The sequence below is a fragment of the Anabrus simplex genome, chromosome 7 (assembly GCF_040414725.1).
Source record: "Anabrus simplex isolate iqAnaSimp1 chromosome 7, ASM4041472v1, whole genome shotgun sequence".
Taxonomy (NCBI): Eukaryota; Metazoa; Arthropoda; class Insecta; order Orthoptera; family Tettigoniidae; genus Anabrus; species Anabrus simplex.
The window spans coordinates 112138847-112155764 of record NC_090271.1 but is presented as its reverse complement, the minus strand read 5'-3'; the positions used below and the strand labels follow the sequence as shown (position 1 = coordinate 112155764).

Below are 16918 nucleotides of genomic sequence, written 5' to 3'. Positions count from 1 at the left end.
ATTTATTTTTAAAGGAGATTCCAAATACCAATTTTTATGTCTGTAAACTTTCAAGTTTTTCAGATATAGATATCGTCATTTTAAAAATTCACCCCTCTTTTCTTCCTTTTAGCGATGGAATATCCAAAAATCCTCCCTTAGTGAGCACCTACACTCTAATATAAATGTATCCCCAAAATTTCATTTATGTCCAGTAGTTCTGTCTCGGCGATGAGTCAGTCAGTCAGTCAGTTAGTCATATATATATATATATATATGTGTGTGTGTGTTATGCCTTTGGACCGATTTTTTTACAGTAGGGTTTACGTCGCACTGACAAAGAATGGTCTTATCGCGGTGATGGGATAGGAACTGGCTAGGAGTAGGAAGGAAGTGGCCTAAATTAAGGCAGAGCCCCAGCATTTGCCTGGTGTAAAAATAGAAACCATGGAAAAACATCTTCAGGGCTGCCGAAAGTGGAGCTCGAACCCACTATCTCCCGAATGCTTGATCACAGCTGCGCGGCACTAACCACATGTCCGGCTCGCTCGGTAAGGACCGAAATTAGCTAATGTTAAGTCTATCCATATTGACTCCTTAGGTGAATGGTCCTTCGGTTCAGAGTGTCCCTGGTTCGATTTCTGACCGGGTTGGGGATTTTAATAGCTTCTGATTAATTCTTCTGGATCGGAGACTGGGTGTTTGTGTCTGTCCCAACACTCCCCTCTTCATATTCAGATAACACACCACACTACCAACTACCACAGAAACACGCAATAGTAATTACATCCATACATATAGGGTTGGTGTCAGGAAGGGCACCCAACGAGCGAGCTGGCCGTGCAGTTAGGGGCGCGAAGCTGTGAGCTTGCATTCGGGAGATGGGGGGTTCGAACCCCACTGTCGACAGACCTGAAGGTGGTTTTCCGTGGTTTCCCATTTTCACACCTTAATTAAGGAGACGGCCGCTTCCTTCCCACCCCTAGCCCTTTCCTATCCCATCGTCGTCGTAAGACCTATCATAAGAGAGTTTTCCTTACCTGCGATGTATACACATTCAGGTAGAGACAGTCCTCTTCGTAGGTAGTCAAAAGTCTCAAAAATGGGATACCTGACTACATACAGCTTGGTGCCTCTACTGATCCATCCAAAACTCCCTTCCAACGATCAGGAGGCTCGGGATCCTGGAAGAGAGAACACCTTACTTACAGGAATCTACGTATGAAATATCCCCTTTACTCAGCTTAATGCCATAATGACTCATTATATGCAAATTTAAAATGTTGTTCTGTCTGACAAAAAGAAAATTGAAGCACCGAGAAGAGGAGGAGGAAACGAAATTAAACTTCACGTGTTGAGGAAGTATGTGATGTTATTTCAGAGATTAAAAAAATCAAGAAAATTTATAAAAAAATTGGCAGTATGAGCCGATTTATCAGTATGACGTTGCACCCTCACTGGCTTGTATGCATGCACTGATTCTATCGTGAAGGGTGTCATAAATTCGCTGTATCCTCTTCCGAGGCAAGCTGTCCCACAACTGTTATAACTGGTCCTTGGTATACTGGATACAGGCACTGGGCGAGGGGTTGTAGTAAGGATGTAAGGAGAGGGCATATAAATCTCTGGTAAGACCCCAACTATAGTATGGTTCCAGTGTATGGGACCCTCACCAGGATTACCTGATTCAAGAACTGGAAAAAATCCAAAGAAAAGCAGCTCGATTTGTTCTGGGTGATTTCTGACAAAAAAAAAAAGTAGCGTCACAAAAGGGCTGCAAAGTTTAAGAAGACGAGCTGCTCGATTAAGTGGTATGTTCCGAGCTGTCAACGGAGAGACGGCGTGGAATGACATTAGTAGACGAATAAGTTTGAGTGGCGTTTATAAAAGTAGGAATTCAAGAGGACAAACTGGGGCAAATATTCATTTATAGGAAGGGGAGTTAGGGATTGGAATAACTTACCAAGGGAGATGTTTAATAAATTTCCAATTTCTTTGAAATCATTTAAGAAAAGGCTAGGAAAACACTAGATAGGGAATCTGCCACCTGGGCAACTGCCCTAAATGCTGATCAGTATTGATTGATTGATTGATTGATTGATTGATTGATTGATTGATTGATTGATTGATCAGTACCCTTGGAAACGATAATTTCAAATGTTCCGATCACTTTTATTTTAGTTAATGACTTTTAACCTTTCAAATAATTTGCCATTTACTTTGTAAGTAAATTAATTGGTTCTCAAAATTCTCATCGCTAAGACTCGACGTCCCTGCGGAAAAATACATTTTTGCATTTACTGAAAAGACGCACTACAGGGGCACGTAAAGGAATATCTGTGTTGAATTTTAAGAACATCGTTGGTATAAGAAAGATGTCTTTGGAAGTACTGGAAATTTAAAGAAAGTACCTCATCCAGAACTGGCGAAGTTACTGGTTCTGTTGTAGTATAACTTTTAAAAAAAATATCATATTTGCCCCCCGTTTCTGATTCCGTGCGATATAAATCTCTTTCTAGATTGTAACAATTAGGGCCTATTAGAATGTAACGATTGCAATTTTATTTCAAGAAGTAAATTACGAGTAAAAATTACATTTTGTAAAAAGTAACGATTATAAGTAAGAACTAGCAAATGTACCCGTGCTTCGCTACGGTATTCTACATTATATACGGATATCGAAGTAAAATACTGTACATGCAGTGAATAAGAATTTTTAAATTGCATGTCATTTAGCGTTATCCGAGAAACAGCATGGGGAGGTCGCCATACGTTCTTTCTAATGTAAAGTGTGAATTGCGGAGTTGTGATGATAACGGCAGGCTAACTTGCCTACTGCCATTCACAATGCAGTTGGGAAGTTTGCATTATAATGGCAGGCCACATTGCTATGCGAATCACAATCGATATGGAAAGTTTTCGTTACAACCGCAAGCCCCCTTTCTTACTTCCAGACAGATTACAGTTGAAGAGATTTTATTATAATGGTGGGCAACTTCCCTCCTGCCAGTCAAAATTGTGTTGTGCTGTTATCATTATAATGATGGCCCCTTTTCTTACTGCCAGCCAGCTTACTGCCAATCACATCGAGTTGGTGAGTTTCCATTAAAACAGCAGGCCACTACACCTAATGCCTAGAGACATGATTTTTTCGCATTAATTTTTGTTCGATTTCGCGAAAAGAAAATAATTTTTCGCGTTATTTCGCCAAATAGGGCTGACCGCATCGCCTTAATTTCGGTTTAATCATTTCGTAAAATTATTCACAAAATGTTTAATTTGTGAGATTTGTGAATTATTTATATAAAAGATAAATAAAAAGAAAGAAAGTTACTAATCATTCATAATGCCTTATGTAACTTAATCTTGATTAGAACTATAATATAGACCTAATCAAGATTAATAACAAATTGCCCTTTCCACTATACATGGCCGCAGCTGTCACTCTATATCGCCGTACCGTTAAGGGTTTTTACAATTTTAATTAATACGAATTGAGAAATCATTATTCTGTCATCTGTTTCTCTTCACACGCGTGATATTCGAATACAATTTCAAGATCGTTATTTTCAATTAATTTCGATGCATTTTCGCAAAATAAGTTCATTTCACTTTAAACTGGCCTTATCGCTTTAATTCGCTGCAATTCGCGAAAACAAAATCACTGATTTCGTAACCAGAATCATATGATTCTTTAAGATATCTCAAAATCGTTTCAAAGTATTTTTTGTCGCGTTTTTCGTTAAAGCGAAAAAATCATGCCTCTACTAATGCCTCACATTTTAGATGGGAACATTCCTTCATAATGGCGGCCACCCTTGCCCACAGCCAAGCACAATCGGGTAGGAGAGTTTTGAACAAAATTGGACGCTCCCTTGCCTTCTGCAAGTGAAATCGAGAAGGGAATTATTCTTTACAATGGTGGGCCCACCTTACTAATGCCATTTACACAGGAGTTGGAAAAGGACTCCACGCCTACCGCCAGTCAAAGTCGATGTGGGGAGTACTAGGCAATAGAAGACACACCCTTTCTCGATCGCTACAAATCGACATCAATGTATATCGACATATAAAAGTATATGCATGCTTAAAATATTGCAGACCTTCATTTACAGATTAACTGCTGATAAACGCTACGACATATCGACAAACGGACTGTACCATAAGACGCCGTATTTAGCAGTCTAAATGGCTGTTCCTATGATATTTTCTCGTATCTCATCTATCTTGAGTCAGATTGAGTTAGAAACGGTGAATAGGGTGAAATCTGGGTAAGATTATCTCACAGTGTATTACTTTTCGGATAATTATGTGACAGCTACAAACATAGCATTTGGCTCACATATGGCTATTGACTATTGTGTGGGCCAATGATCGTGTAGAATTTAATGATTCTATCCTTTCTATAAGTGATTCAAAGTATGAATTATGCGTGTAAAAAGTGCAACGTTTACTTACAATTGAGAAAAAGAGACAAATCTAACATATAAGGGATATAGATACGACAAAAAGTCATATGACCAAAGTTGTAGATCACTCCAATTTGAGCTGAGATTGTGCCATCCATTTTGTGATAGGACTCACCGTTTAGCTAAGAAATACCTCTAAACGGAGGTCTGCACCGTCATTAGATTTGCCTCGATATTTCGACATTCTTCGGAGATAAAAATTGAAAAATTTAAATATCTTGGCAGTTTTCCGTCGGTTGCATGCTAAAACGTATAATTTTGCCAAATTTCAATTTTCTAGCTCGTCTGGCAGATTGTGCCGCAATCTTGATTTTGGGGGAGGGGGCGGGGCAACAATGAGGACTTACAGGAAACTAAATCTAAAAAATATGCAGATGGTCATTATTACCCTTTAAACGGATAGCTGTACGAAAATTTCGCCAAAATAGTCAATGTAAAGACACACGGTCGTTGCGATCTGCTCCACGTACAAAACTTTTTACGCTATGTTCTCTGGACTTAGCCTGCAAAACCGACCGTTCATGTTATCTCCCTTATTAATTCTCCTATCGATATGATGCACATGAGAAAAAAGTTTTAGTAAGTTAATTGATTTCCGTTAAAGATAGTAGATTTCCAATAATTTTGGAATGCGTACTTTGCGGGAGTGCAAAATCATGGTTTCGGTTTCGAATAAACCCCCCAGTAAATTTAGGTATTCAGAAATGATATTGGCCCTAAAACTTGCGCAATGACAGGTGGATTCTAAATATAAAGTTTGGTAGAAATATATATCCAGTAGTTTTCAAGTTATAAGAACTCAGACAAACAGACACCACAGCTAAAAAGTATGCAGATGGTCATTATTACAATTGAAAAGGATAACTGTAGGGAAATTTCGCCAAAAAAAAATCAATATACAGACACACCGCCGTTACGATTTTATTTATATAGATTGCTAAAAGAATTGGCGGTAGGCTGTCATTATTATAACGGCCGCAGGGTTTTGAGTAGTGATGTGCGCGAGTGATGCCTGGAATCGCGGTACTCGATTCTTTCGAGTCCAGGCTCGGACTCGCTTCGCTTGCGAAGGCTCGATGATAGCATGACGTCACACGTTCGCTCACTCGCCGGCTCGTAGATGGATGAAGCATGCGTACAAGCGGTCGCTGAGGGTTTATGGGATTGCGACAGTGCGGTACGATATGAAAAAACTGAATGAATGCGCAAAAGGAATAACCTAAATTTGATAATTACTTGAGAACGATAATAATGCCACTTAATACGCATAATAAGATATGAAAATATCCGTTTACGGCGTCTCGCACACACTTCACTGAATATGCCATCTATTCTAATATTGATAATATAGCTTATCTGGCCTTCATAGCCCAACTTGGCCGGTTCGATACTGGTTTATTCCGGTAGTATTTGAAGGTGCTCAAATACGTCAACCTAGTGTCGGTAGAATTATTGGGACGTAAAAAATCTCCCGGGGGACTAAATGCGGTACCTCGGCATCCCCGAAAACCATACAAATGTACGTACTTGGACGTAAAAGTTATAACATTATTATTATTATTATTATTATTATTATTATTATTATTATTATTATTATTATTTCAAATCCCTGTCACGGTATGTATGTTGTAATTAGTGTATTTTAAACATGTGCTATTTGTAGACTATAGACGGTATTTCTGCACACATTGTATTGCTTCGCTACTGGTAAATTATATCTCATGTAGCCATTATGCATATACACGGGCGTAGATGTGCTAATATGATCGGTAGTATGACAGATTTATTGTAACCATAGCCTATTGCTAACCGCGCCAAAGCCTACAATCGTCCGGGGGAACAGGTGAATTACAGCAGTTTATATGTACATCATACTTTCGGCAGATATAATGTCGGGTATTAAGATGAGGCGTCCAGAATGTGGCGTACGTTCACGCAGCAAATCAGCGGACATAACGTCATTCTGTTCTAGCTAAACAGCTGACAGTTTGTTAGTAAGTCACAACCTTTAGTGCCTATGATGATGATGATGATGATGATGATGATAATAATAATAATCATAACAATCGAATTATTGACGACCGATGACTGAACAACATCAATCATCAGCAGCAAACATATTGCACTCCACACCACAAAAATATTCTGTGGGTGACCCTGAATGCCGTGCACTCCAGTACAGTAGATTTTAGTTCTAAGGCATGTCCACAGATAGCGACACCAGTATGCTTGGACTCGAGTCTGGAGTCGAGTAATACCGATTCTAAGAGCACATTACTCGATTCTACTCGATTCCGTCGCTAGCCCATCACTAGTTTTGAGGGTTTCGTGGACGTACTTACTGGAAATAAAAGACAAATACAGTATTACTAGAGGAGCCGTACTGCTCTGCAGCATTCGTTATAACTAGATCAGGTAACTCGTTTTGATATGCCTGTCGTACCGGTAGTCATATTGTTTAGCCTCCCCTTTTCAATGCTTTTTTGAACATTTAATAAGAAGCGTGTTATGGTATGCCGCAGTTCGCAGTCAGAATTCGGCAATCCTGACGTCATCATGCCGTCTGTTTGGTAAATATCCATCCATATATTCATGTTTTTACTCTGCAGTTCTTGGTGTAAAGCTCGGAACTGTGTCGTGGATGACAATGATTCTTTTAATCTCAATTCTGTCTGGAACTTAGCTCATAGGTTAATCTCGAAGGAACGTTTTTTGCCAGGCAAAGAACTTTTTAAATATGCATGGCCTTCACTCTTTCTAATGCAGCTGTCCTTCGATAGTTGTTCCAAGGCGTATGCCATGATGGGGTCTGTTTGTAAGTAGACATTTTTCATGTAAGTTATTATGAACGCTCTGCCATCTGTTGAATATATTTGGAAGCTGAGAAAGGTTGTAGAATCAAAGAGTATCTAGCAGGGAATAGTATTATTCTGAGATCAGAGGAAGTGTATACTCTCTGGCTTGACAGGTAGTAATCAAATATGGCTGCAGGCAGTGACATCACTACTATACGCGAACCTTTTCTTGAGCCCGATTTTTACGGGGTGAGGAGTAAGGAGGAAGCGCTGCCGGTTCCGGTTATACTGCCAACTGGATGGAAATGAAATCTGAATTGAATCGATAATATGATCGAACGATATGAATTTTCTAAACCTTTATTACCTTACGTCAACAACTGTGTCACACATACATTATTTAACATTATATAACATTTCCCGGTGCGAATCTTGTCACTAGCATGAATTATATAGTTTGGCTTTGCTGTGTAAACAACAACAGTACTAGTTCGTAAAGTGTACACCAGATGTCGCACAGCGATGAATAAGTGATTCATAGTTTGTGTTTCAAAGGTTGCCAATATGGATGTCGAAGATAACCGAGGTCTACCGATTCAGCACTAGGGAGCTCAGGGCTCAAGAAAATGTTCGCGTATAGTAAATACCGTATGAAAGTTATATTATATCCGAATATTAATGAAAGTGCTAGTCGCTTAGCAACCTGCTAAGTAGAGAATGTATTGCGGGTTAGGGTAAGCCTTCGCCTGCAATTATTGGAGTGATCATTTAATGATTTGATTTTATGATTACTCAAAATTGGCTGGACTTAGAGACCTTTTGATGTCTCATGATTCACCGGCAGGTAATTCCGGAGGGAATAAAACAGAAATAAAGCAAATCAGTCCAGTAGGACGGACGAATAGATTTGCCAGAGGTGTTTATAGTAAACTCCATCGCCATAGATGTGGATAATAAATTTTCTTCAACAGAACGCAGTCCACTTGGAATGGGGGTAATAACTCTATGTAGTAGTGGTCTACGATATGAGAAACAAGAGACATAATTTAAAGAGTTCGTGAGTAATATTACGAGTAAAAGTAAGATCAATAAATAAATTACCCAGTGTGCTGGGATAGTTCCTTGGCACAACATTCAAATTAATTCATTGAGAAAATCACATGACTTTTCATTTCTTTGGATGTCTATGTTAAAATCGGCCATCATGATGAATGGCACATCAATATCAATATCAAACTCGTCCTCAATCATTAAGCTTGATTCAGAGCAACGCATGAGCGCACTAAAGAGAAACATTTTCAAATTACCAGAACTGATGGAAGGATGAATATATACAGAGGCTAATATAAGTTGAGAACGTCCGTTAAAAGTTACGCCTACCATACAAATATCATTGGCACCAGTTTCTTCCAAGTGTAGTTTCCTACTAACAGTGAAATGAATTGGTTCACAATCTGCAACACTCTTGAGATTTCTGTACATTGCTACACCACTTACTTTGCTTTTAACATTACTTTCTTTGGATTTAAATGTACTATTAATGTAAGCTTTGATTCCAAAGCCTCCCACTTCTAGAATTTCATCTTCATACATCCAACTTTCAGATAATGCAAGGTAATCGAACTGCTTCATAATGTCGTCGTTAGCAATGTCGTATCGGTGTGCTGCCGAACTCTGCGCATTCATATTTGTAATAATCAATGTTTTGTCGTGTTCAATAGAGTATGCGTGTGACTTCATTCTTTTCCATTATTAAATTTGTTATTTTATACAACTGACCACGATGTATTCACGACAGGTAACATCTAACTGAGTGCCCGAGTGCTTTTAGCGGGGGGTGGGGGGGAGGGTTAGATGGAGAGTCGGTGTCGTCCGATTTGCGATCAGTCCCATTTGCGATCACTCAGGTAGAATACAAGACTAATTTGTTTTTGACGGGTTAAGCATTGTCCCATTTGCGATCACTCTTATCAGTGACCTACAAACAGGTTGCTGTGAGGGAATTCCCTACTGAAGGACTGGTACAGCAAGACAACCCTCAGGTAACTGGCGAAACTACATACTAGGATTCTTACGAATCGTATGTTGAAACTCATTAAATTACTTATATTTACACCGGGCGAGTTGGCCGTGCGGTTAGGGGCGCGCAGCTCTGAGCTTGCATTCGGGAGATAGTGGGTTCCAACCCCACTGTCGGCTGCCCTGAAGATGGTTTTCCGTGGTTTCCCATTTTCACACCAGGCAAATTCAGTGAAGGCCTCGGCCGCTTCCTTTCCTTCCTAGGCCTTTCCCCTTCTATCGTCACCATAAGACCTATCTGTGTCCGTGCAACGTAAAGCAAAAAAAACCCTGATATTTACCGTTTGAGACTGATGCGTTAATATCGGGACTGACAGAGACTAAACAGGACTCAAATGAAACTTTTATTTAGAGTTACCGGATGGTCGTGGGTGTAAAGGCGGTTCCAAATTCAAAACAAAGGATTTTGCCGTAACACTTTGCTTCTTCGACAGTGCTACCCTTTTTGAAGCAATTGTAGCTCATCTCAAACTTACCAGTTAACCTACACTTTCTTATACAATAGGGGACACTATTAAATGTCCGGCTCCATGGCTAAATGGTTAGCGTTCTGCCCTTTGGCTACAGGGGTCCCGGGTTCGATTCCCGGCAGGGTCGGGAATTTTAACCATCATTGGTTAATTTCTCTAGCACGGGGGCTGGGTGTGTTGTCTTCATCATCAATTCATCCTCATCAATTACGGGCATCAAATCGAAAGACCTTCACCTGGCGAGCCGAACATGTCTTCGGACACTCCCGGCACTAAAAGCCATACGCCATTTCATTTCACTATTAAATTACTGCTTAAATAATGCTCAAACTGTTCAAATATTCATACTAACACGTTAAGTAAACAGCTGCTCAAAATATAATTAGCCTACATTCATCTATATGTATGTATGTCTACCCTTAGTCTCGTTTCTTGATACCGATTCGGGGATGAGATGAGATTAATTCATACGGCGTGTTTCTACTGCCAAATGCCCTTCCTAGCACCAACCTCAGTTGAGAAGCTAATCAAGATGAAATGTGTTATGGTGAATGAAATTGGGTAAGGAAGTGGAAGGACTCAGCTCTGGCCTATTGATAGGAACTGTCTCGCCATTTGACTGGAAATGAAAATATTAAACCACAGAAAACTTTCTGAGAACAGCCGTTGGACGGGTCGAATCCACGCATTTCCCGAATGCAGGGCTTGGTTCCATAGCCGTAGCGCGTTAACACGCGCGGCCACTCAGTCTTTCACCTGTATAAATAAAATGTAATTTTTTTCTGTACGCTCAGATTAGATGTACAAGATTCCAGAACTTAACATGTTTAGATTAAAATAAGTTGAAGAAATAATTATATAATGATAGCGCGAAAAGATGGGATTGCACTCGGGAAATAGTGGGTTCGAACCCCCTTGTCGGCAGCCCTTAAGAATGATTTTCCGTGGTTACCTATCGTCACAATAAGCAAATGTTGGGGAGTACCTTAATTAAGGTCACGGCCGTTTCCTTCCCATTCCTAGCCCTTTCCTATCCTATTGTTGCCGTAAGGCCTATCTGTGTCGGTGCGACGTAAAGCCAGCGGTAAAAAGTACCCATGTCACCAAACATCCCTGACTCCCGTAAATTTCTGTACGAGTATCCATTATGTAAAGCACAAGGCTTGCCTTTCTTCGTCTCAACGACCTTCATGTCGTAATTAAGTACGCAGATAACAAGAAAATCTACAGTACATCAACGATGGATGTCTACAGCTGGAATAATTACAGTATTTTGAAAACTGTATACTAATATAAGCTCAAAAAACGTTCAAGAGAAAGGGGACAGGTTGGGAGAATCCTCATCACGCGGTTGTGTGGAGTATGGCCCTAAATTAGCAGTCCCTCTGCTGCATGGACGTTGGAAAACCCTGATAGGCTGCTGATAATTATACAGTGATCGCAAATGGGACACGAACTGGTCTTTCTTCACATTCTTTTTTTTCCACTGTAATGGGAGTGATCGCAAACGGGACAAAGTTTGCTGTGATCGCAAATGGGACACAACCGGAGAGTCGAAGGGCGAAAACTACGCCCTCTTACTCATCTCTTTCTTAGAGTTAGGCAATGAGTCGGAAAATCTCTATTTTACTGCACTGGCGGGGGAGAAACTATCTGGCTTGGAGGCGGTATTTACCTTCAAGCCAGATCTGACCCCCCCCTCCCCACTTCTCTACTTGAATTTGTAAAAAGTAATAATTGTTAAGTTTGTTGGAAGTAAGGGATAAACCAAGCTGCCAAAGAAACGGTCCTTTTAAGGGTCAATTTTGTTTTAAATTAATGAGGTAGGGTGAAAATTTGTAAAAGTCCGCAAGGTAACTCAAACCAGGCCATAGGTGAGCCAAGGGCCGGGATGATTGAGCCGTGTAACACAGCGACATCTTATAATAGAATATGCGTGTGACGTCACATATTTAGCGCAAATTGTGCCTTACTTTGAAGCGCTATTTCATGAAAAGTACGCTTCAGACTTCTTTTTGCAACAGTTGAAATTTCACAGCCTGTTTCCAGTCATTCGACCGGGTCAGGAATGGAATGAATGAAGCCCCCATCTAGCGGCGGTGATAGTAATTGTGCCGGCTGCCGAAGCCTGTCGCACTCCTCTGGGAAATGAATGACAGATGAAATTAAATGATATTAGAGAGTGTTTCGGGAATTAAATATGACAGGGAAAACCGGAGTACCCGGAGAAAATCCTGTCCCGCCTTCGCTCCGTCCAGCACAAATCTCACATGGAGCGAGCGGGATTTGGAACACGGAACCCAGCGGTGAGAGGCCGGCGCGCTGCCGACTGAGCTACGGAGGTTCTTTTGTAACAGTTGGCTTCGCCTTAAACCGCCGTTGAGATATTAAACATAATCTTATGTAATCGTAAGGTGATTCCGGTAGAGTTGCCGCACTTTTTATGTCTTTTGTTATATCTCGGTATATTTACTTTTAAAATTGTTGCAAATTCATCGATCATAATTTGAAAACATGTACATTTGATCACAGATGAACAAAATATTGATAACTGAAAGTAAATGGGAGAAAAGAGAGAACAAAGGAATTATTGCATCAGCGGCGTCTCTCCCTGGAACCCGCTATAGATGCCGACTTTGCTCGGGAGAGATGCCGCAAGTAAAATAATTAATGACAAACTCAAATTTAAGCCAATTTATTCAACTTTAATATAACAGAATATTAAAACGTACTACAAGACTATTATATCCATATAATATAATCATTCAATGATAAAATAATCTATCTGATAATTTATAACATTGAATTAATCATATTTTAATTTCGATTTACTATGAATGTGCAATGGCTTCTTCACTGTGTTATACAAAACCCCACGGCACTTAACGCCCTTGAAAGTTCTCTGGCCTGCCCAGCGACCGCTGCTCAACCCGAAGGCCTGCAGATTACGAGGGGCCGTATGGTCAGCACGACGCATCCTCCCGGCCGTTATTCTGGGCTTTCGAGACCGGGACCTCCATCTCACCGTCAGATAGCTCCCCAATTCAAAACACGTAGGCCGAGTGGACCTTGAACCAGCCCTCAGGTCGAGAGAAAAATCCCTGACCTTGTCGAGAATCAAACCCGGGGCCTCCGGGCGAGAGGCAGGCACGCTACCCCTACAGCACGGGGCCGGCGTGGTACATAAAGGAAACATCAAAATCATAATGAATATAATTCTGTCCTGACACAGTAATTTGAAAACATGTCTAAGGCAGGATTCTTGAATCAAAAACTGACGTTTATCCTCTTACAAGTTTTTACAGATTGTTTCTTAACACTTTGTTCTCTAGCAATTTTGCTGCAACAGTCGTTATATGTTGAGCTAGATCCATGCAGCCACTGGTTGTTACTCAAACTCTGGATACAGTCATCCTTTTTTGAATATAATTTTCACTTCGGTGATTATTGAAGTAGCTATACCTCCTGGACCCAGAGAGCCTTTTTTCAGATTTCCTGACTGCATTCTAAGTTTGAGCCTCCGTGGCTCAGACGGCAGCGCGTCGGCCTCTCACCGCTGGATACCGTGGTTCAACTCCCGGTCACTCCATGTGAGATTTGTGCTGGACAAAGCGGAGGCGGGACAGGTTTTTCTCCGGGTACTCCGGTTTTCCCTGTCATCTTTCATTCCAGCATCACTCTCCATTATCATTTCATAGCATTCATCACTCATTAATAAATCACCTTGGGAGTGGCGACCCCATTGTAATAACAGCCTATATATGTTTCATTCATTACATCCCTGACCCGGTCAATGACTGGAAAAGAGGTTGTAGGTTTTTTCATTTTCATTCTAAGTTTCAGTGTTTGTTCCGGAATTCTATAGTATCATTCTGCTTCCCTGATCAGTAGACCATTTCTTTGCTTTCAGTCTTTTAATAGTCTCTCTTAATTTTTCCTCTGTTCATTCAGGTCTCTTAACAGTGCCCTTACTTTTATATTGAGCAGGCATGTCGCAATTTTTTATGAAAATAATGTAATTTTATATAATAAAATAATGTTACCAATGAAAGCAAAAGATAAGTTATGTGTATTAAGAATCGTGAGACGATAAAATATTAGAATAAAATACCGGTACACTCTGAATAGCATTGAGTATGTCCAGATCGCTTGTACAATCTGATAGCAATGAGTCTTCTCCATTGGATTATTGTGCGGCAACTCTCCCAACTATCAGGTAGAGACGCCGCACCCTCCTGTTGTCGTACCTCAAGGCTATCATGGCCCAAAATTAGCTTACTGTCAACTACAGTTATGCTTCTGACGTCTACTGTACTAAAAACGGCTGATTTAAGCATTTGAAACCAACTTAATATACAATAAATTAATACACGGAAAAACTTTGTCAGGAGAAAACGTGTACACGCCTCATGATATCGGCTATAATTGGCGTAATATACATGCAAATTTCGTCACACTCGCAGACAGTAGTTCTTACTTAGAAACTGAAAAACCACACATACTGCCATCTAGCTGTAACGATGGGAACCTTTAGTTACAGTGTATGCGGCATCTGTCCCGAATTTACCTTATGTTAAATACTCTCTGCCTTATACGCGTTCCACCCAAACATTAAAAGCGTCTTAATTTCTTTTCTTCCATGTACTCCTTGTAGAAGAACGTAAGTCTACATTACAAGTATTTCCACTACTTTTACTCAGTTACTTCCCACCTCTGGTCACAGCCATAGTTGAGACAGACTTCGGTGGAAGGTATAGTATATATTTTGCTCTAGCCTGTGCCAAGTTAAGGTACTGTGTAGAGATGAAAAGAATGCAAGAATGAGAAATGTGGCCTGCAAGCACGAACTTCCTGTTCTGCCCAGGCAGATCGGCTCTTATCTGCTACACCAAAACATTGACTCACACTTTGCAGTTTGCTGGATTACAGCTGACAAGATCGAAGAGCTGCCAGTAGAAGCAGTAGAAGATAATATAAAGTCGCCTGGATAGTAGCCGAGTTGCTACGGTAACCATTGCGTCACTGGCTCTGCTGGTGAAAACCCCTTCGCTCCGTGCCTCACCGGGCACAGTAAGGGTGTATTCTGCCCGAAGGAAGGTCCGAACCTCTGCAGAGGTGTGCCTGAGCCGGAGTTTACGTGCGGTAGGGTGGCCAGTTCCTTTCCGCTCCTCCATTTCGTCACCCCCCACCAACAGCGCATAGCAACCCATCCAAATCTTGACCACGCCCAATGTTGCTTAACTTTGGAGATCTCACGGGATCCGGTATTTCAACATGGCTACGGCCGTTGGCCCTGTGCCAAGAGACAAATGTAAAAGAGCTAAGAAGACTATCATTTTATGGGCACAATAAGAGGATGAATCCAAAGAGGATACTTAGTCTACAAGAAAAGTGGATGGCACAACCTGTATGGCTTAAGGAGGTTCACAAGGACTTGGAAGAAGTGGAGATCCAGCAGGGAGATATACAGGAAAGAACGACATTTAGGAAGGCAATTACCGAGCTCGATTGCTGCAGTCTAAGCTTAAGTGCGGCCCCACTATCGGCAGTCCTGAAGATGGTTTTCCGTGGTTTCCGATTTTCATACCAGGCGAATGCTGGGGCTGTACCTTAGGGCAAGGCCGCTTCCTTCCCTCTCTAGCCATTTCCTGTTCCATCGTCACCATAAGACCTATCTGTGTCGGTGCGAAGTAAAAAAGAAGAAAAGAAGGAAATTGCGGGAATGAAGGATGCACTGGAGAAACTCAAGGCACGCAATATCTCGGATGAAGAGCGACAAAGGAGAAGTCAAAGACTTCAGAACACCTGGAAAGAGTGCAAAGAAAAGGGTATAAGTTTGAGAGATATAAGATTTGGTGGATTGTATAAACGTGGTCCATAGATAACCTTAACGAATGAAATAATTAATAATGTTATTGTATTAGTAGTAGTAGTCCGGATCCTGTGTTGAATAGTCAGCACTGACGGCTTGGGTTCATAAGGCCCAGGGTTCGATTTCCGACCAGGTCGGGAATTACTCGTAACTAGGTCTGGTTGGTTAATTCCTCTGAATGGTGGTGGTGGTGGTGGTGGTGGTGGTGGTGGTGGTGGTGGTGGTGGTGGTGGTGGTGATTGCTGTTTTGAGAGGAAGTACACGTAGGCAATCATCCTAATCAGACAGAAAAGGAATCCTCTGACTGGGGGACTGGCCGCTTGTAATTGTCCCAGTATACTCCCCTTTTTCTACACACAAAACACCACACTAGCAACCACCACAGAAACATGCAATAATGAATTCATTCCTCTACATAAAGTTGGCATAATGATGAGTGTCTGGCTGTAAAACGGGACCAAATCCACATGTTCGACACAGTTCACACTCGCGACCCCACGAAGATGTGGGAGAAGTGGTGGAAAATGATGATGATGATGATTATGATGATGATTCATTCATGTCCGTTTCTGCCAACTATCGACCACGTCATTTCATCTGTCTCCTTCCCCGGGCTTTAACAATTGCTCACCGAGCTCGATAGCTACAGCCGCTTAAGTGCGGCCAGTATCCAGTATTCGGGAGATAGTAGGTTCAAACCCCACTATCGGCAGCCCTGAAAATGGTTTTCCGTGGTTTCCCATTTTCACACCAGGCAAATGCTGGGGATGTACCTTAATTAAGGCCACGGCCGCTTCTTTCCCACTCGTAGCCCTTCCTTGTCCCATCGTCGCCATAAGACCTAACTGTGTCGGTGCGACGCAAAAAGAAAAAAAATTGCTCAGTACTCCCGTATTCGTTGCAGGTGTTGTTCCTTCCTTGCTTCGGTCCACTCCTTCCCTGTTTTCAGCTTTTGGCCTTTCGTGGAAACTCTCCCTGTCTTGAAGTTTTTTCTTAAGTGGGTTGCGCTCTAGGATATCATCATGTGTGCTGCCCAATCTATTGTAGATCTTTATTCTACCTCACAAGCACCTGTTGTGTTCTTATACTGGAAATAGAAGAAGATCCGCTTGGTTGATCTTGTAGGTCTCATTCTTGTCACGTTACCATAGGAAGCAATTCTGCTCTTCCGCATCCTGTCGGTTATTCGTTCCACGTTGAAACACGGGTCGTGGTTGTGCCGTCTTACGTATTCACCGGTGTCTTTGATGGGGC

At 41.3% G+C, this 16918-nt stretch overlaps 1 protein-coding gene across 1 annotated transcript in view; it reads right to left on the bottom strand.

Moving 5' to 3' along the window:
* LOC136877309 (uncharacterized) overlaps positions 1 to 16918 on the bottom strand; it is a 193873-nt gene that overhangs the window by 52373 nt on the left and 124582 nt on the right. Inside the window, exon 12 of the mRNA XM_068228720.1 lies at positions 15754 to 16014. Coding sequence (XP_068084821.1) covers positions 15754 to 16014 — 261 coding nt within the window. The remainder of the gene's footprint in view (positions 1 to 15753; positions 16015 to 16918) is intronic.